The 21,980-nt window shown below is 42.1% G+C and overlaps 1 protein-coding gene across 2 annotated transcripts; it reads right to left on the bottom strand.

Moving 5' to 3' along the window:
- Positions 1–56: 56 nt before the first annotated feature.
- On the bottom strand, positions 57–20,846 carry LOC121872482 (serine-rich adhesin for platelets-like). Of its 2 annotated transcripts, none has more exons than XM_042375281.1 (7): positions 20,532–20,846; positions 5,478–7,348; positions 4,254–4,366; positions 3,768–3,864; positions 2,642–2,842; positions 1,962–2,152; positions 57–1,583 (listed from the first exon to the last, which is right to left on the bottom strand). In XM_042375281.1, the coding sequence occupies exons 2-7, from the start codon at positions 7,314–7,316 to the stop codon at positions 1,505–1,507; spliced, it is 2,520 nt and encodes an 839-aa protein (XP_042231215.1). In that variant the 5' UTR covers positions 7,317–7,348; positions 20,532–20,846; the 3' UTR covers positions 57–1,504. The 2 variants fall into 2 exon arrangements, with proteins under 2 accessions (XP_042231215.1, XP_042231207.1); XM_042375273.1 differs by having other exon boundaries at positions 5,478–7,351.
- Positions 20,847–21,980: the final 1,134 nt, after the last annotated feature.

Raw genomic sequence — 21,980 nt, forward strand, 5'->3', positions numbered from 1 at the left:
TCATCGGTAACAAAAGCTCTGATACAGTAGATGTTTTATAGTTTAAACAAATGTCATAATCTGCTTTACTTTCATATATATTTTTATTATTTATCATCAAGATTACAGTAAATGATTTAGTTTCATATACAAGTCTAACTATGCTGTACTGTTTAACTCCTCTATACACCATACAGTACATCTCTGTGTGTATTTGTTTCACCTAAATAAAGAACAAACTCAGAGTGGATAACAAAAAAATACAACGAAATAAAAAGTACAATGTAATGTTACTTATGTAATGTACATTAGTAAATAAGTAACTCGAGTAATAAACCTGACAGACTTCACCATAAGTATTCATGGTATCGTATTACCCTTCAGCTTTATTTACAGTGGTTCATCATACTGGCCCAGCCATATGGTTCACTGTTCACTTATTTACAATGGTTCTGTCCTATTTTACCCAACTGATTATTTAAAGACCAGCTTATATTATTTACAATAGTCTCTGAACTATTTTGTCTGCTTAAATCTAATAATATGACTATTTCACCATTTACAATAGTTCACTGCACCATATTACTTCTGTACGGTGTCTTGCGCACTTTGTGACATGTGGCAACTCTGTGTTTGCTTATATTGTGTAACACTCCCAAAATGGACCCTAAGGAACCACGCAATAAAGAATACTTTTCATTATGTACTACAAATATTTACATATTTTAAAGCTGTGAAAAACTGACTACAGTATGAGTAACAATATATGATACAGGTACAAAAATTATGTACTGTATACCACCCAGGTGCCTTTGTATCTTGTACTGTAATATGTAACTTTGTTTTGGATTTAATATACTGTACTTCTATATCTATATAAACTAATGTAGTCACCCACAAAAGTCTTTTGGCTCGGAGAGAGAACTTCTGTGGGCGACTGTACATTCCTGTATAAGTAATGTAAAATGAATAATCAAAATACAAGGCAACAGACAAGGCACTGTTCATTATAGACAGTACTTCCCTCTGTATAATGATTAAAAGTAGTTCACCTTGCATTGTACCAAAAGACATGCATTATAACTTGTCCTAAATCTCAACCGCTTTGAAGACGATGTCATCCTCTGAATACAATGAATCCCAATGAGTGTGATATCTTAACTAGTGAATACGATATTTTATTCTTTTGAGCATGGAAACCTAACCTCAAATATTTCAATCATCACTGAAAACCCTGAAAAAAAATGGTTGTATTTTCTCTAGGTCACATAAACAATACCTCAATAGTAAGACCTTAAGGCCTAAAACACAACAACAGAATCTGCAAGACAAACAAATCATTATGCCTCTCAAACAACAATCATGACGAGGTTTTGTACACTTGGTAACTCCACCCAAGACCTGGAAGTCACTATTGTAGGTATGTTCAGTAGTACACAGGAGTAGGGTAGGGTATTGCTTCAGTGGCGGTGTGGATCTTGGTAATTGTAGCTAGTGTTCAGTAAATGGCCTTCGGTAAATAGTTTCACCTGAGAGAGAACCTTCGGCTAGTGATGTTCATCCTAGTGACGCCAATCTCTCGAAGCACGGGAGAAAATGCCTCTCTGAAAAATAGCATTGGAACCTCTTTCAGATGACTTCTGATATACAATATATAACCTAAGCCTATTAACCCCCTAGTGTACGGAGTCCCTTCTCTGCTTAATAAAATCAACTTACTTTAACCCCCAAAATATTAAATATAACTTAAATTAAATTGTTAGTCATAAAACAATAATTGTCACAACCATATATGTCTTAATCTTATTTTGAGACTGTGAGATGTGTTCCAGTTAAATCACCAAATAAACCAAACTAATGAAAAAGATACATGAATTTTGAGATACACTTAGAAAAACACCCAGGGTAAACTAGAGAGAGCATTGGGTTAAAGTATATCATCACAAGTTTATCACATTTTACTAAGAGGATCAAGTCCTTACCTAAGATCAGGAGGCAGTTCACACAGATCTGAGGAGGACTCGTAAGTCTTGGCCTCCTCTGCTTCATTAGTCATCTCGTCCACCAGCGCCTGATGGTTATTACATGACCGGAGCAGCCTTACTCTCTGAAGCTCTATCCGTAACTGCATCAGCTGTCGCGCGAGGTGTTGGTCTTGTTGCCTCATCTCCATCTGTTAAAGTAGATCTTGTGTTAGTTTTACGAGTATTGTATTCTATTCATTAGCTACATGTGTGTTGTCTGTTGAATGATGACTAAAAACTGCTTTTGCAACATTGTAATAAGGAGGAAATACCCACTAGCAACATTGAAATAAGGTGAAAATACTTATTAGCAACACTAGAATAAGGAGGGAATGCTTGCTAAATGTTGGTATATGTAGAGTTAAGATTATAGCCAAACAATGTAAGATTATACTGAATAAAATACATTATAATACGCAATACTTCGAACGAAAATAAGTCAAATATTACTAAGAAAATGCAAGAAATAATGGCTAAAATATAAATGATAAGAATAAGGTATAAGAGGCAAAATGAAACAAAATACAAATGAAACAAAAGACAAATATAAAACCCCCCCAAAAAAACATAAATAAAACACAAAGACCAGAGGAAAACAAAGCTGATGACGACAAATAACAAGAGGCAGATACACCCACCAGCTCCTTCCTAAGCCACGCCATAGCACTCTGGAGATTGTCCTTGCGTTTCTCTGGAGTGAGTTCCTCTTCCTCCTGCTGCCCCTCCTCCACCACCCTTGGTGTATGGGTCTCCAGCGCCTCCCCCATCTTCTCCCCCCTCTGCTTGATCACCCCCATCCAGTCTAAATATGAAGGTCGTCGTGTGGCAAGCTTCAATCTCTGTAAACAAACGTCCATTGAAGTTATATATTGTTCAAATGGAAATTAATAATCATACCTATACACAATAACTCTTACCACACGCTTAAGTAAACAAAGGAATCACCGTGATCTCAAACCAACGTTAGGACGACATATTGGCGTCTATTCTGTATGTATAGTATGTTGTATTTAGCGACGTTTATCTGTGTTCGTTAGCTACTGTATATGAATTTTCTTGTTGGCTGACTTGATTAATTGACTAACTTGTTGAAGAGAGATTTTCCAGCATACAGCAACCTTGAATTTGGTCCCTATCACTTGTCTTTCATCCACTTTAAGATTCCTAACCCCTCCGTCCATCCTCCATCCCTTCCCCAACCTCCATAAACATTACCTTTCCCTTGATTTGCTCACGCCACTGGATCCTCACTGCACCCTTATCTCATACTCATCAACCATATGTTACTAGCGACTAATACGGGGAGAATGCCTTGGTTACCCTTCCTACCACAGAAAATGGATGTATCTAAAATAAATCTGACGCGTTTTCTATTATAGTTTAATGGGCAACTAAAATTTATCTTAGCGTCTTTTACATAATTGATAACATGGGTTCGCAAAAAGGCAAAATGTGAAATATATCATGCATTAAATTATAAATAACAAGATATTGATTATAATTGTTTTAATTAATTATTATTTTTATCTCTCGAGTCTACCATAGAATCCAAAATTTAAAAGAAAAAAGAAAATCAAATGACGATTAACCCTTTCAGCTTATTTCTCCATAAAATTGACCCTCCCAACACCAACTAAACCACAGGCTGAGTAAGTGGCATTTTCTATAAGTTAGTTGAGTCATTCAGTCCTTCAGTAAGTATCGAGGTCACACGTGTAGAGTTAAATGCGTCAATGAGTACAGCTAATGAAACAGATGACTCACAGTAGCAAGATCGCGCACTCTGGACATGTCATCGGTGCTTTCCTCAATCTCTCGCTGCTTCTGCTTGAACACGTTGTCAATGTCGATGACTGGACTTCTGTAAAAATGAGGGAGATAGTGGGTGATTATTGTGGTGCTTGTAGTGGTGGTAGTAGTGATTCGTATTGTGGGATGATGGTGGTAGTGGTTACATACGATAGTGGTAGTAATAATATACAGTATACAATAATGGTGGTAGTTGTGGTGGAAGTAGTTGTGGCAGTGGTAGTGATTAGTTTTAGTAGTAGTACAGACAATATGAACCCTCCCCCCACACACACACAGGGTCATACTGGGTCAACCTAAGACACTCAAGAGGTCAAACAAAGAGTCAAACTAGGTTACACAAGGGGTCAAACACGAACATATAAGGTCAAACTAGGGAACAGGGAAGTAAAAAAACAAAACAGGATACACGACAATGCTGGGTCATACATGGTGACTTACCTCGGAGTACTGGGAGTGCGGGGTGATGATCTTAGTTCAACCTCCTCCTCCCCCCCACTAGTACCACTCTCCCCCTCCTCTGAGATGTGACGTAGCAGCCGTGACCTGTATACCTGTAGGGGGAAGGGGGGTGACCAGGTTATTATGGCACCTGTATAATTATGGCACCTGTATAATTATGGCACCTGTTTATTATTATGACACCCGTTGATAAGTGACAGTGACAGCTTAACCGACAGTGAATGGTGGAATAAGTGAGTGACAGTGAATTTAAATAACAGTAAGGAACAGTGACAGGTAAATATGACAGACATATTAAGAGTGACAGAAGCTAGACAGTGTAATCAACATGCCACAGTGACCTAAATTACCCTTAACCTAGACGAGTGAACTGTAATAAACTGATAAGAGACTCAGGTAAACAATGTTATCAGGAGACTGACCACACACCCACCACCTGGGCGGGATACACTCATTGACTCACTCTTGTTGATAACACTCACAAGTGAGCTAAATACAGGGTGTCTAAAAAATATACTGTTGATAAGCTGAAATACAGGGTGTTTCAAAAAATTTATACACACTGTTGATAGAGGTGTATATATATATATATACAGTATATATATATATATATATATATATATATATATATATATATATATATATATATATATATATATATATATATATATATATATATATATATATATATGTGTGTGTGTGTGTGTGTGTGTGTGTGTTTTGGACTTTATTACTACTGATAATAATGTTTGCTTGTTTTTCTTGGGGGATCACGTGAAGATTAGTCCCCTACCTTATATTACGCTACCTTGGTGAGTTAGGTTAGGGTGTTTAATCATCATGTGAAACAAACTTGGGGGCTAAGCTTCGCGTGGTCCCCCAAAGGAAAAATTTCATACATATCAGCAGTGACTAACCAATTACGATACAGGTGTTGCAAGTGGTGTTGTAATTGGGATTTTGTAGCTGCATTTCATGTAATATTTCACTCATATCAACTACTTCTCTGATGATATGTAAAGTTATTGTATTTTATATTTTCTTTGTAATTTTGTAACTTCGATATAATGCTATTAGTAAGGACTGTAAAATATCAGGTCATAAACGATGTGTTAGATTATGTTAATAAATCTTCATTGTGAGAATGTATGAGACAACAGTACAAATCACAATACCGTAGTTAATTAACTTAAATTAACTTACCTGGTTAACTAGTTTGTTTTGGGGTTTGGCGAGGTTCAGTTTCAAGTCTGGCCTATTTTGCGCTTTCTGGTTGTCATCTGTTTCCGAGGTCAGCGAGAAATCCAAGTTCTCGACGCTGTCAACTGTCAGGTCATGGTCCCTGTCGTTGGTCATGTCGAGGTCTCTCTCAGCCAACTTCTCCAGTTTGTCCTCCAGGCGCCTCTCAAAGCAGCTACTGTCGTCAGCGTGAGCCATAAACTCACTCAAGTCACACTCGCTGTCTTCCTCCTCAATGATGTCGGTGACCACGTCGAAGTTGGTGGTGCTTACGCCGAAGGTAGCGTCGTTGAGGCCAAATATCGCCCGAGAGAGGCCAAAGTTTGTGTTGTTTAGGTCAATGATTGTCTTGTTTTCGTCAAAGTTTGTGCTATTAACGCCAAAGTTTGTGCTGTGTACGTCAATATTCGTGAAATTATCGTCGAAGTTAGCACCACTCACGCCAAAGTTTATGTTATTGTCTCCAGAGTTAGCTTTATTTCCTAAACTCGATGTGATCACTGGTGAGTTTCTCGTGTCGTCTACTCGTCCACTGGCGTTACACACACCTTCACCGCTGGTAATTCCGTCACTGGTCACTTCACTCACTGTTACATTCGGACCCGTCACTCCCAGGTTCGTATTCGAGTTGATTACCCCCCAAAAGCGATCGTTTATTCTCAAGTCTTCGCTGTTCACGTCAAACGCACCCAGCTCGCTGTTGATAAAGTCTGTGAGTGAGAAGGTGTGCGCCTGGTAGTGCGGGGTGCTGGTGGTGGCAGCCAAGGACGTGTGTGTGAAGCAAGTCCGTGGCTTACTACTATCAGGGGGGCGCTTCCCAGCATCCGTTGACATCTGATAGTTATCTTTGGGTTCTCCCTCCATCGGGGTTTTTCCTGTCGGCGTCGTCTCTGTCGTGACCTTCTTGGCGACCTTCGTGTCATGCTTGCCTAGGAACTTGTAGTTTTGCATGAATTTGAACGTCGGTTTGGATTTCATGGTGAGTTTCTGTTCCATTCTCGGTACTACATTCTCCTTTTCTTCCTCTGACTTGAGAGTCGTCAGTTCCGGGTCCTCTGGTAGTGAGCCGTTCCTCTTCACCAGCTCCAGCTCCTTCACCAACTGTTTCCTCGACTTCCTGTGAACATCGGGAGTTTTCTTGTGCACGTATAGAATTTTGGGTGACGTGCAACTATTCCCTTCTTCATCGTAAAAGAGTGAAGGTACGGACGAGGATTCACTCTCTGTGTGTGTGAGAGGCGTAAAGAGATCGCTGGAGGTTCTGGGAAGGTGGGGGGCGTGACCTGAGCGTGTCCTGGTGGGAAGGTAAGGCGGGGTGTCCTCCACGGTGCTGGAAGAGTCGTAGTGGCTCTCACGCACTGAGCCTTCCAGGATACTCGTGATGGAACTCTTTCCGCTTGATCCCGTGCTCCTGATGCTTGGACTCGACGATGACGACGACGACGATGATGATGACGAAGAAGACGAACTGGAGAAAGCGCTGCGGATGCTGGCTGTGGAGCTCCTGAAGAAATTACAGCCGATTTTGGGCGTGCTGATAGGTTGATGGTGCTGTGAGTGTTGCTGGTGCTGTTGTTGTTGCTGCTGCTGGTTAATGTCGTCTGTGCTCTGACTTTTTATAGTAAGCTGTTCGGTACAGCTCTTGTCATCGAAGGAGGAGAAGCGCAGGAGCGGGAAGGAGGACCAGGTGGCACGCTTGAGCTGGACGTCTGCCTCCTTCTTGCTGGGCTTCTCCAGGTGCAGTGAGTAGCGGTTGTTGCTGCGGCGGAAGGTGAACAGCGACTCATTCTTGCGGTCTTTCATGGTGCCTGTGAGGTGCCAGCCACCGCCCACACCTGCTGAGGGAAACACATAAACACACATTACGACGACGCTCATTATGTTTTCATACCTATTTAAGGACTTAATCACACACACACACACACACACACACACAGAGAGCAACTAACAGACCGAATGGCGCATGAACACAAATAGCGAGTCAGAGATCAACTCTATACCTGTACATAATACTGTAAAAATAGAGAACCCAGAGAGAGAGAGAGAGAAAGAAAGAAAGAGAGAGAGAGATAAACAAAGGATTACAGTAAGCATCTCGCTCCACCAGACTTCCGTAACTGCTCGACCAGAAGACATCACGAGACTTGAATTCCTGGTCTCAGTTGGCTTGTTATGTGTTAGTGCAGCGGTGACCCCCAAGACCTTCAGTACTCCCTCTACCTCCTCTACCCCCCACCACGCTGCTGTACTGTTACGCTGCACTACTTTACTTCTTCGTTATTATAATAGTATGAGCTTATATACAGGTACACATACAGCCCCTAGGTATAAATACAGTTAAAGTAAGTATAAAAATAGATATATAGATATTACAAGTACAGTTACAGGTAGAGAGAAGTACAGGTACAAACGGACTACTTTTTCACGAGTTAACAGCATGACAAGAGGCAAGGTCATAGTGAAGAATCGAGTCAGAGGTTCATAGTTGGCACGGTACTCTCTCTCTCTCTCTCTCTCTCTCTCTCTCTCTCTCTCTCTCTCTCTCTCCACTTTGAACACCCTAAAATCCCGTAAAGGTTTAACTTAGCATGTAACAGTAATTCCCAAGCCTATTGACACACTATTCGCGTCTTCTAAAAGGTAAACACTATCTTGGTTCACATCATTCAAAGATCAAAGACACACGCTACTACTGATTCCGTGTACCTCCGTCACGGTTGTGTACCTCCGTCACGGTCGTGTACCTTCGTCAGATAAAATAATCACTAGTCTTACTACTACCAATTAGGTGCAATTAGGTATTCGGATGTTATTTAATGATTAGTGTGTAAAGATTTGTTGGTATACAGATACGAAGTGTGCGTTATAATAGTACTGCGTTGTTTATCACACACACACACACGCCCTCCAACACACATGTAAATTACATAAGCACTACGCGCTCGCTATCAAAATGGACTTCAAACGGCAAAATATTACCTCCAAAATATATGTCAGTGATGGGTACACTTGTTTGGCACATTAAAAGACATTTGGCACCATTGTATTAGCCAGTGCCAACCTCAAGAGCCAAGGAAACGGTGCCAACAACGACATGTCATCCCAGACTCGCGTATTATTCCGTTTTCTTTTATGAATGTTGATTACCATTTTCTTTAATTATTTAATGGATAACTTTCCTAATTTTTACTCACATTTTCTTACACGTAAAATTGTTTGTACATACAGAAAAAATCATACTGAAAGTTTATTATAAGGTATTATTTATTAATTATCATCAAAATAATATAAAACTAAGATGTAATTCGCTTCCAAAAACTGAAACTTATAATCTTATCTAATTAAAAAATTTAATCAAAGAAAAATACACAAATTAGACCAAGTAATCAAAGCGAGTTAATTGTTATCATAAACACCACAAATAGAATATATTAAACATTTCCTTAACAATTAGTAATAAATAAACTTTAATTCTGGGTTTAGCTGTAGTTAGGTTTGGTTAGATTAGGGTCCAGCAGTAAAGAGCATGGAAGATATTAGACGATAATATGGAGAAGCCAGGAGAGAGGGAGATAGAGAGAGATAAATACAGATAGGGAGGGAGGGAGAGAGATGGAGAGAGATAAATACAGATAGGGAGGGAGGGAGATGGAGAGAGATAAATACAGATAGGGAGGGAGGGAGGGAGGGAGGGAGATACAGTGAGAGTTAGACACAGCTGGTGAAGGAGGGAAGGAGAGAGTGAGGTGAGGAAGGAATTAGTCACAGGTGTTGAAGGAGGGAGGAATGGAAGGAGATAAAAAGAGAGAGAGAGAGACACGCACAGATGGTGCTGGAGGGAGGGAGGGAGGGAGGGAGACAGGAAAGGGAAGCTGCAGGTGCTCAGCTGTAATAAAAGGCTGGATGGTCTCACAGGGTACGACTCCACCCACCTCCTACTCTCATTCACCCCTTATCTCCCCCTCCTCACCCCACCTCATACTCCCCGTCTCCCTCACCACTTATCTCCCTCCCTCATCCCACCTCACAATCCCCCCTCCCCCTCCCTCACCCCTCACTGACAGCTAGCACTCTTCCTCTCTACTCCATCTCAATTAATCCCGTCAGAGGGAAGATATGGGAGGGGGGTAAATAGGGGAGGGAGTGTGGGGGAAGTGTATAAAGGAGGGGGAATGGGGGAGAGTGTGTGGGGGGAGGGAGGGTGTGAGAATGAGCGGGGTGTGACATATATGCACAACACAGTTTATATTATGGGAAGGAGGAGGGTGAGGGAGGAGGGTGAGGGAGGAGGGTGAGGGAGGAGAGTGAGGGAGGAGGGTGAGGGAGAGGAGGGTGAGGAGAGAATGAGGGGGGGAGGTTGCGTTCACTTATTTTACCTGCCTCGGATATCTAGGTACGTACATGTGAGTTAAATATGATGAATCACTTGATGACTTAAAACATCTATAATGCGATGACTAAACCCCTTGAGTACAATGACTCAAGGGGTTAAGTCATGATAAAACTTAAACTACGAGGCTTTGTGTCGAAGCTTAAGTAGGACAGTAAAATGTGCTTTCATATCTTCACTAAAAAGGTTAAAAAAGAAAGTAAAAAAAATCCCTCACATTTTATAGTCAAACTCTAGAATGCTGGTCACCTAATTAACCTTCTTTTTAACACGGTAATCAGATAATTTAACGTGGCAATCAGATAATTTAACGTGGCAATCAGATAAAAAGGATAAGGCTAGCACGTGTACTATCAGCCTGTGTTTATTAGTGTTATCATACGCTGATTACCTCATGAGACCTCGTGTGTCCAGAGGTAGGTTATTATGTCAGTAAAGTACACACACAGACACACACACGCACACACACACACACACACACACACACACACACACACACACACACGACTAGTAAGAGATTGTGACCCTGTAAGTCTTCCTGGCATAACCTGTACCTAGCATAGCACGGTCTTCCCGCCACCAGATCTGTTATACTGTAAAGAGGGAATTCGCTTCTTTCACACGTACACTGTGAGATAATGAGACATACTGAGAGAGATAGAGAATGAAAGGTTAGATGTGACATATAGAGACAGAGAAGGAACAAGAATGAAAGCTATATAAAGAGATAACTAAAAAAAATAAAGAACTCATAGTAACAACAACAACAACACGATGACGTCACACCCGGAACTCAAGATGTAGTACTTTCTGGTGACGTCATCGATGTTGCCACGCCCCCTACCCCACTGAGACGAGCAAAACATTCCACATTCACCGCCTCCAGGACCCCCCCCCCTTCCACCACCGGCCACCATATCTCTCTATTTATCAACATTTAACACAACATTCACGTCATAAATGTTTAGTATAACATTAAAATAAGGGAAATAATCATTGTGTTTACGTTTGGTAGTACAGATGATGATATAAGAGCATTGGCCCATGTTATCTGTTGTGGTGTGGTTGGACTGTACTGTGTGAGTGTGTGTGTGTGTGTGTGTGTGTGTGTCTGTATTTGGTAAGTGGACCAGTGTACGGGGGTGAACTGTGTGGTAGTGTGGTGGTAGTGATTGTATTGGTGTTGTTGTGGGAGGTGTGGCAGCTGTGGGGGGAGGTAAGGCAGCTGTGGGGGAGGTGAAGCAGCTTTGAGGGAGGTAAGGCAGCTGTGGGGGAAGTGTGGCAGCTGTGGGAGGAGGTAAGGCAGCTGTGGGGGGAAGGTGTGGGTAGTGTGGGAGGTCCTGGGATAAGGGTAACACGGCCTTGATGACTAGTGACGTGTGGGTTATTGGATAATGGCAGTGATAAATGTGTGTGTGTGTGTGTGTGTGAGTTGATTATGTATGCATGCCTTACGTGCACACTCACCAACACAGCTTTACATACTACCAGTAATATATAATTCCTTTAAATACGTTCATACTTCAGATAAAAAAAGAATAAACCAATAAATATATAATAAAACACAATTAAAACATTCTAAAACGCATAAAAGAAAGTAAACAAACCAAAAGGCGTAAAAAGACAAACATTCCATCGTTCACAAACACGAAAAATCATTCATCCTTCGTTTATTTACATGATGATCTTTTTATCGAGGTTCACAACGCCTCCAAGCGGTAACTGAGAGAACTACGAAGCAAAACATTGACTCCACCTAAACGCCTCTGTTGTTGCAAGCGCTCGCCCGTGTCATGCCAGATATTATGTGAGAGGGAATGTGGGAGAGGTGAGGGGTGGGAGAGGGGGGCGGGAGAGGTGAGAGGGGCGGGAGAGGTGAGAGGGGGGCGGGAGAGGTGAGAGGGGTGTGGGACAGGGGTGAGGGGGGGGGGAGAGGAGAGGGGGTGTTTGAAAGGTGAGAGGGGTGGGACAGGTGAGGGGGGGGTGGGAGAGAGGGGTGGGAGAGGTGAAAGGGTGTGGAGAGACAGACAGACAATCAAGCAAATAAAAACAACAAGTATAATTTTAAATTGGACGTAAGTATGTAATACATCTGACTTTGTGGCACAGGTGTGTGTGTGTGTGTGTGTGTGTGTGTATGCAGCTGTACACTGATAAAACCCACACCACAACAATCTTTTACCACCACAACAAACTACCAACACAACAACAACTACCACCACAAACAACAACTACCACCACAACAACTACCACCACAACAACTACCACCACAACAACTACCACCACAACAACAACTACCACACCACAACCAATTCCCCATGATACTCTCTCTCTCTCTCGCTCAAACAGCACTCCCACGCACCAGTTGTACCAAATGCAGCAGCCCCTTGTGCACCAACGAGAAGCGGCCTGACCTTACACTGTGACTAAGTATAAGGGAGAGGAGGGAGGGAGGGGGGGAAGGAGGGGTTACTACAGGGAGAGGAAGGGGAGGGGAGGATGGAGAGAGGGGAGGTAAGGGGTGGGGGAGAGGAGGAAGGGGCGTGTTAGGTGAGAGGAAGGAGGAGGGGTGAGCACAAGGAGAAGGAGGGTAATGGACAAGGGGAGGGAGAGGTAGCAACTGGAGGGGGAGATAGTGAAGGAGGGGAAGTGACGAAGATAATGAGAGAGAGAGAGAGAGAGAGAGAGAGAGAGAGAGAGAGAGGTAAACCCCTATAAATCGTATCTTCGTTAAATAAAACAGCGAGAATTGAATGTGGTGGTTTACGCGGTTTACCACATCCCAGGACGAACGTAAACAGATAATTTAGACCTGCGTTGTCTATCCTAGGGTTGACAACGTGTCCGGTTACTCAGGCTAAAGAGAATGGTGTTAATTTAATCTACTCTCTCTCTCTCTCTCTCTCTCCCCTCTGAGGCCTGATACTCCCCTCACACCGTAGGATATGCAAGAGGGGAAAACATAGTTATATTTAGCTCAACTACAGAGGATGACATGTAGCTGTTTTTGTAGTCATCATCTGAGTGTAGTATTAACTAGGGTTATCTCAGGGATTAGTTAGGGTTATCTCAGGGATTAGTTAGGGTTATCTCAGGGATTAAATAAGATTAGCATTTACAATTAACTATTATTACCAAGTCAGATTATATCTGATAATTATCTAAAATTTTATCAGTAGGATTATTCAAGAAGATATGGCCACCTCCCTTCAGCATGGCCACCTCCCTTCAGCATGGCCACCTCCCCTCAGCATGGCCACCTCCCCTCAACATGGCCACCTTCCAATCAACATGACCAGAGTGAGGGAGGGAAGGTGAGGAGAGAGAGGGAGGGAAGGTGAGGAGAGAGGGAGGGAAGGTGAGGAGAGAGGGGGGAGGTGAGGAGAGAGGGAGGGAGGAAGGAGGAATGTGGAGTGGGGTAAAGAGTTCAGGGTGTGTGGGCCCGCCAGATGTGGAGATGTGTGTGGGCGGGAAAGGGGGTGTGTGGGCGCGTGACATGTGGGTGTGACAGATGTGGGTATGTGGGCAGGGGAAGGGGGGGAGGTGTGTGGGCGTGATGACTGTATGTATACAGTGTTATGTTCAGCACATTGCTGTGTGTGTGTGTGTGTGTGTGTGTGGTGTTGTGTGTGTGTGTGTCAACAATTTTGTGAACATTTCATTTACAGAGAACCGACGCAAACGAGACAGAGAAGCATTACCTTCACACACACACACACACACACACAACTATGTAATTGTGGTCTTCATGAGGTCGAGTTCCAGCAACACTGACTCAACCACATCATAAGGCTCATCATAGCAGTAATTAACGTGATGTTCTAACCCTTATCGTCACTGTCTGTTCACACGGTTGATCATAGCATTAATTATATAGGATTTTAGCGCTTAGAACCTTATTATACCATTGGCCAATCATTCCATACCACTATATTGCCCCTATCATAGCAAGACGAGGGAGACAAAAATCCTTATCAAATGGAGTGCATTAAAACCCCTATGGCATGTTATTATATTACCCCGAAGTCAAGATGAGAGATAGGGGCGAAAATCCTCTTGTTTTACGTTGATTGGTGAGTTTTAGTTGATATGAGTAAAGACAGGTGTGGGGAGGTGAGGGTGAGGGGTGAGGGTGTGAGGGGTGAGGGGTGTTTTGTGTCACCTGTAGATTAATCACCTAACGCTAGCCCTAAGGAGGAGGGAAAAGAGGGGGTGGGAGGGAGGAGGGAGGAGGAGGAGGGTGGGAGAGGAGGAGGGAGGGAGGGTGTGAGAGGAGGACGGGAAGGTGTTGATAATTAGGTACAAACATCCCGGGGTAACAGCTGCTTGAGGGGAGGAGGAGGGAGAGGAGGGGGAGGGGGGGAGGACATGTGGTTGGCGATGATGGAGGAGGAGGAGGAGGAGGGGAGGGAGGGGAGGGGAAGGGAGAGGAGGGGAGGGAGGGGAGAGGATGTTGTTTATCTATGACATCACCCACAAGATAGAGGAGAAGAAGAGGGGCGAGGGGATAACGCTCCTAGGGTGAGGGAGGAGGGAGGGAAGGAAGAAGGGATGGAGTAAGGAAGGAAGGAAGGAAGGAAGGTAAATACGACCCATATTTTACTCCTTATCTTAACACGTCCATCCACACACCCACACCTACCCACACACCCACCCTGGCCTATATATCCACACTACATAACATTAACCACACACAGTAACGTCACCACAACTTTCATCCTCCACAAATAAAAAAATAAAATAAAAATAAATAAAAAAATCTGGTCTCTAAAACGTCAAACCGGAAAAGGAAATGAGTTTGTGCACATACCAAAGACACCGTGCTACATCAATCAGTGCCTTAAACCCCAACAACCAAATTAACACTAACCAAGCAAACCAAAATAACCTAACCTAACCAAACCTAACCTAAATCTAACCTAACGTAACCTAACCAAAAACAGAAATGGTAGAGGGAAAAAAATTAATACTAATTCACATCCTAAGTAGAGTCCTTCCTCCTTCGCCTCCTACAAGATTCCCCCAAGGACTCCTGCACAGTTTTTAGTGGTAATTGGTCAAGTCGTGTCGTAGGAGTTAGTGGGTGAAGTGAAATAGCTGATATGAGTCCCCCCCCCCTCACACAAAGAGAAAGGGGGTGATGGGGAGGTGAGGGGGTGAGAGAAAGGGGGTAGTGGGGAGGTGAGGGGTGAGAAAGGGGGTAGTGGGAGGTGAGGTGAAAGGAGTAGTGGGAGGTGAGGTGAAAGGGGGTAGTGGGAGGTGAGGTGAAAGGGTGAGTGGGGGAGGTGAGGGTGAGAAAGGGGTGGGAGGTGAGGGGTGAAGAAAGGGGTAGTGGGGAGGTGAGGGTGAGAGAAGGGGTGAGTGGGGAGGTGGGGTGGTGGGTGGAAGAGGGGTGGTGGTGGAGGGTGAAAGTAGAGAGTGGTGTTAGATGGTGGTGAGAGAAGGGTACTAGTGGAGAGAGCAGTTGTGTCCCCTCCACTAGTATATCAGTGAGCTAGGACGACACACACACACACACACACACACACACACACACACACACACACACACTACCGATAAGAGGCGGTCACTGTACACACAACACTGTAGCTCCTTCTATCACTACACAACACCCTCCACTGTACACATTAAAACTGTTAATTAAATCCCACACTACGACAACCAAACACTACATTGTCTCACTCAACCCAGAACGGACTTGGATCACATGAAAAAAACCACCCCAGCTGATTTCACCTTAAGATTAACCACCCCAGCTGATTTCACCTTAAGATTAACCACCCCAGCTTATTTCACCTGTAGATTAACCACCCCAGCTTATTTCACCTGTAGATTAACCACTAACCCCACCGAACTTAACAATCTAACCTAGCAACAGGGAACGGGTCTTCACCACAGTAATACCAATGATAAGCAAACTCATTCCAACCTCTACTGATAACCGTGTTTGTAAGTACACTTTTATCATTTAAGTGTATATAAGTGGATAATTACTACGATGACTGGTAATTCTACTTTGGATAGTTTTTTGTACTTATAAATTTTTATTAGTGCGTACTTTTTTATATTTAAGTAGTTAAGTGGGTAATGAGGATAGATTATGTTTATTTTAGCCTCTACTTATGATCTTACTAATAAAACAGTTCGTCAGTGATTCATCCAGTTAGTCAAGTTTGGTGCAAGATTGATATTCATGGCGAAAATTTCCCAGTCAGGCGTTCAATCAATCAACCATTGTTAAGATTGTTATTTCAGAGAGTTGAGTAACGTAGCTGCTATATAAAGAACAAGACCCCACACACACACACACATCACAACACTGACAAGCAAGACCCTCTCAGAGCATTCATCTTGCACAACAACAGAGCAGCGATCTCCCGTATAGATAAGCCAACAGAAATGATCTCATGTGTAAAGAAAACAGAAGCACATAGCCTCTGTTGACTGTTATGATGGCTACAAAAGTATGAAAACATTAGTGAAAATAATCCTTTAATAGTTTTTTTTACTTGTTTATTATTATTACTGGATTAGAGAGATGGATAGATATTTTATACAGTCATTGTGTAGCATTAACTGAGGGGAGCATAAGTTTCCACGAGACTACTTTTGGGACGTGTGTGTGTGGAAGGTGAGATACAGACCAATGGGAAGAGAGATACTGAAAAAAGTGACCAATGGGAGGCAAGCTATCAAAAAAGTAATCAATAGGAAACGAAATACAGAAAAGTAACCAATTGGAAACGAAATTGCAGAAAAGTAACCAATAGGAAGCGAGATACAAAAAACAAAAACAATGGGAAGCAAGCTATCCAAAAAGTACCCAATGGGAAGCTAATAATATAAACAAGGTACTGGAAATAAAAACAATGATACTCTAGATGTGGGGAGGGGGGAGAGGGAGGGGGGGATGCAGGAAAATGAACCAATAAGAAACGAGATGTTGAGAAAGGGGACCAATGAGAAGAGAGGTATGGGGGTGAGAGTGGCGGAGTTAGTCGCAGAAAACCACAAGTCAATCAGGTTGTGTTGGTAATCTGACACGAGGGCAGCCCACCCACACTACCTGCACCTTCTTCCACCCTGGCGGTATACCTAGATAGATTATTGTAATGAGGGCGTCATTGTGACCAGGGAGGGAGGGTGAAGTGCCAGGAAAGGAGGGGTGTCAGTGAGGGAGGGAAGGTAAAGTGCCAAAGGAGGGGGGGGGTAGGAAGAGGGACCAGGGAGGAAGATGGAGAGGTAACAACGAGGGTGGAAAAGACGTGAACGAGGAAGAAAAGAGAGAGAGAGAGAGATATTGACCACACACACAGACACACTACACCCTGGGGACACAACAACATACCCTACACGGCATCAGGTAACAAAAGGCACCTTGGACGAACGAGCTGTGTCCTGAACCCCAGTAGCGAGACGGGGGTGCTCTCTCTCTCTCTCTCTCTCTCTCTCTCTCTCTCTCTCTCTCGTGAGGTAGAAGGAAGGTGAGGAAGATAGGGATTCTGGGAGTGAGGGAAGTGATGGTAGAAGAACGAGAGGAGGAGGAGGGGGTAGAGAAGCCAGTGAGGTGAAGGAAGGGTGAAAAAGGGGGTAAGAAGGTGAGGAAAGGGGGTGAGAGGGTAAGGGAGGGTGTGGGAGGGTGAGGAAGGGTGTGGCAGGGCGTGGTAAGGTGTGGGAGGGAGTACAGTTGTGTTATTAAAGGGCAAATCTTCTTGACCCTGGCATTAAGAATCAAGCACGGAAACACACTCAGTATGTCAAGCCTTACCTTAAGTGTGTCTGTCTGTATGTTTCTCTGCATGGTTTACCTGTCTGAATCTTTAGTTTGGCTTCTCCATTCCATCTTTATTATCTTCCTACATTAATCGTATTCTTTCATCCAATTAAATATATACTCCTACAAACGGTTCAGCCATTGTTGTTGTGGTGGATTTTTTTTTTCTTAGTCAACAAATCTAAAATAGAAATTCACTTCCTGGATGATAATAGAGACGCGTCCCACACACATACAGTACACATATGTGATGATTGTGTTGACAGCTTCACCAGGTGTTACGTGACAAGACCTTTCCGGGGCTGACGAAGTAGATAGCGACGTCATACCGGTATAACAAACTTGTAAGTAGCCTCAGTACCACCAAAACGATTTTTTTTACGTAATTTTCAGCAGCACTTCTACAAAAAAAACGTAACATACAGCTGTGTCAATGCTATTAACCCTTTGAGAACGATATCTTAATCATTTGAGTAAAATAACTTAACCCTTGAGCACGATATCTTACCACCCTTCGAATACGATAACATTCCTCTGAGAATACGATAACTTAACCTCCCCTCTCCTTTACATATTATAATTCATTCCTCAGGGAAATATTCTGTCACTAGAATCAGGGGACGCAATGCTTTCTTGTCACTCACGAAGGACAACATTTCCGGAGATCTTGGAATAACCGACCACCGAGACGTTAGAGGAAGGAAAGAGGATACGTGGATAACAACAACAAGCAAGTTAACCACTCCGTCAGGAGCCTTCCAAATACAACTGGGTTAGGGAGTTCAGATCGTCGAAGACATCCCTGGGGGTGTCAGTCTACAGGTTACTGCTGGAGGAATGAGGAAGAGCGTTCTTATGATAGATAGATAGATACACACACATTTGATTGGATCAGGTTAGGTTCGGTTAACTTAGCATTAGGTCTGATTAGGTGAGGTCATGTTAGATTAGGTCTCATCTGATTAGGTTAAATTTGGTTAGATTAGGATAAGATAGCGTTAGGAGAGTCATCTTAATCTTAAATAAGACAGGAGGAGGGATGAAGCAATATGTTCATTTGCCCCGTTAACACAACCTTTCTGTACTTATGACTCAATCTCTTTCGTTGTGACACTTCCTCGTGGTAAACAGACAAAAAACCTTTATACACACTATCCCTGAGAGAAGATAACACGCCACTTGGACTACTTTAAAAACAAAAAACAAAATTAATTTATGACACTTTGCTTACCTACTTATCCAATACCTTCTTTTAAAATAATAATAATAATGACAACTACAATCTTAATAAAAACAAAAGGTGGGGGGGGGGGAACATTGACGGTATATTCCGACGCACACAAGGGGGCTCCGTCACCCAACACTGAGGTCTACCGCGTCCCTTTACAGCTCCCTATTCAAGACTACAAAACTAGTTCCCGCATATCCATACAAAAGTTAATCTAAAGTCTAACACCCGATACATCCCCGAGAGTCTCAATATCCTGGTTAAAATATTCGGATCACCTGAAGAATTGATACCTAGTCTAGTCTAGTTTTGTTCAGTTCACCTGTTGATTAACCTAATGTTAATTTAACCCTCCCCAGATCTCGATAGGGTGGTTAATCTTAAGGTGAAATAAGCTTGGGGTGTCTAATCTTCAGGTGATCCCAATACTCAAGCTTATATGGCTCGTTTAAGCTTCTGGGGCTAAGCTTTTCAGTCAATTCGCCTTAGTGTTAGTCATCTCGTTCAATGGAAAGGTCAGGGCGCAGATGTAACTGAACTCCTGTTTCCACACACATACACACAAAATCTGACCACTGTTTACCAGGATGTGAACGAATATAAGTAAGTTAACAGTTATCGTCATTGTCTTCATTCTTTTCCTATTATTTTCATCTTTCTCTAAGGTTTATGTGTCCCTTCATCTTCTATATTTAAATAGGAGAGGGAAAATAAGTAGTAGTAGTATAAGTAAAGGTACGGCAGGATACTATTACTATTATTATCACTATTATTTTCATTATTATTTACACATACCCTTGTGACCTCTGACCTTTGACCTCCCAAATATTAACGGGTGTATAATTATGCAGGAACACTACAACAGAAAGACAAAACAATAATAATAATACAAATATCACCCCTGTATCTGTGTATATTATTTCATATAAGCTTGGTCTATGTTACGTATTGTTTACGAGAAGCCTAGTGGTGTTGTGTGTCTCTAGGGTGCTTCAATAACTAAGGTTTTCTTATTGGAATTAGATAAAAAACTATATAGAATATTGGTTAAGAGATATTCTTTCTTGTCACTGGTGTTGGTAGACAGTAACAAAAAAAAAGAATTCTTACTTTTCACTTGATTGTAATAAGTTGTATTATTTATTCTCAAAAGCACTCATGTCATTTTAACCCCAGAGTATGATGTCAAACCTGAGTACAATGATTTAGATTATAATTATAACTTGATTGCTCTATTGTAAATTAAAATGAAGGGATCCCACACACTCCCTGGCCTCCTTCCCTTAGCGAACAAGACGAATAGGCACTCGGTTGTTCAATACATGAGGCTCATATACTTAAACTTGTTAATATATTTCACATGGGAGGTTTTTTAGAAAATTAATTAAGTTCTTTTTTGTTTTAATTATTCTCAGAGGTGTTTTTGTCACACGAATGAGTAGCTTTTAAAAGGCATCGAATCCAAATCGTTCATTTATATTCCAGAATATTTCTAAAATGTTCTTTTAGCGGCCATTCTCGTCAAGTTGCATAATAAGTAAGATAGCAGTATTGCAAATTAGTTTATTACGCCAATATTGCCCCAATAATATACTTTTTACGTCATTCATAAAGAACGTCACTTACCTTATATTTTGTGGCGTCTCTTCCTCAGTCACACTGGATAGTCAACACAGATCACCTTAACGCTGCCCCTTTTCACATAACCACACAATATTAACAGCTAATTAATATGGTGCACCTTTTAATAACTCTTCAATGTAACGTTTCAATAATGTAACTCAATTTTGGACACCTCCATATCCCACTGTAATAATCCTTGATAGCCTGGTCGACTTTTTTCACGAATTAATTAGTTATTATATATTACACTGTTAAAAGATGGCAAGTGAAGTCATACAAGGGGTATCCTGCCCCAGCCAGCAGCCAATGACTAATGGCTGCACATGGCCTGCCCCAGCCCGACCTTCACATGGAGTCGGTCAAACGTATCGTACCGCACACAGCCCTTCCATATTAACAGACGTGCAATACACTTCTCGAGCGTATAATCACCTTTGTTTACCTAATTAGGAGATCGGGTTATTTTTAATTAGATATTTATGAGATAACTGAATGATACTTTAGTAAACGCAGGAGAAAGCTGAGAGATAAAACGGGTATATGAGGAAGTAATGTATGACTAAGTTTTTACCCGGAACGAGTAGATCCAGCGTCTTCCATATATGTGGCGCCTGGACGTTGAGCAGTCTTGGTTTTTTTTTTTTAACTTCTTAAGCTAACTTCTAGGACGGCTTCCATATTTAGACTATTGACTCTCATTCTACATTGCTGAATTCTTTCTTGCTGATTCTGGTATCATTTTGTTGGTGTTTTTGTCTTACGTAATATTACTTCCTTCGTGAAATATCTGCACCACTGCAGTTTTGTTATAATTTTCCTTATCTGCCTATTTATAGTTCTCTCTTTTATCATAATATTAATACAAAATAAATGGTAGAAATGTGATGTTGATCGACGATACAAACATATCGTAATGAAAGCTACAAGGTCTTTCTCTTTATATGCAAAATGGCGCACTACTTTCTCGTCGACAAACGCCAGACCTTCCAGTTTATTGGCACCAAAATATTAGGTAACCGCCGAGTCACTCCATAAACGGGAAGAACGCCGTCACAACTGTTGCACGCGGAAGTGAAAATGAATAATGCATGGCGTATACCAGGCTGAACTAGGCTGTGCAGATAACTAAACTGTCGATTTTAATTGTATCTACTTTAAAAATAAACCCCCTGGTGTGTCAGTACTTGGAGGTGAGTCACGACACGTAAAGTTGCATAATCATATCAGCAATAACCAGTAAAAACTTCCTTACTCCAAACTTATTTATCAAAACGTGCAATTTTTGTATAACCACCGCTTGTGTGAGTCTGGTGATCACCTTATCATAGTACCAGCGTGTGAAAAGCCTACTAGAAACACGAAAACATTTTATTAATATCGACCCATCATTAATACAAGGATTTAAATACATAGGGCAAAATATAAATTGTGTTTAGAATGTGTTACCTCACA

This window comes from Homarus americanus, unplaced genomic scaffold (genome assembly GCF_018991925.1).
Source record: "Homarus americanus isolate GMGI-L3 unplaced genomic scaffold, GMGI_Hamer_2.0 scaffold55640, whole genome shotgun sequence".
In the NCBI taxonomy this organism is placed as follows: domain Eukaryota; kingdom Metazoa; phylum Arthropoda; class Malacostraca; order Decapoda; family Nephropidae; genus Homarus; species Homarus americanus.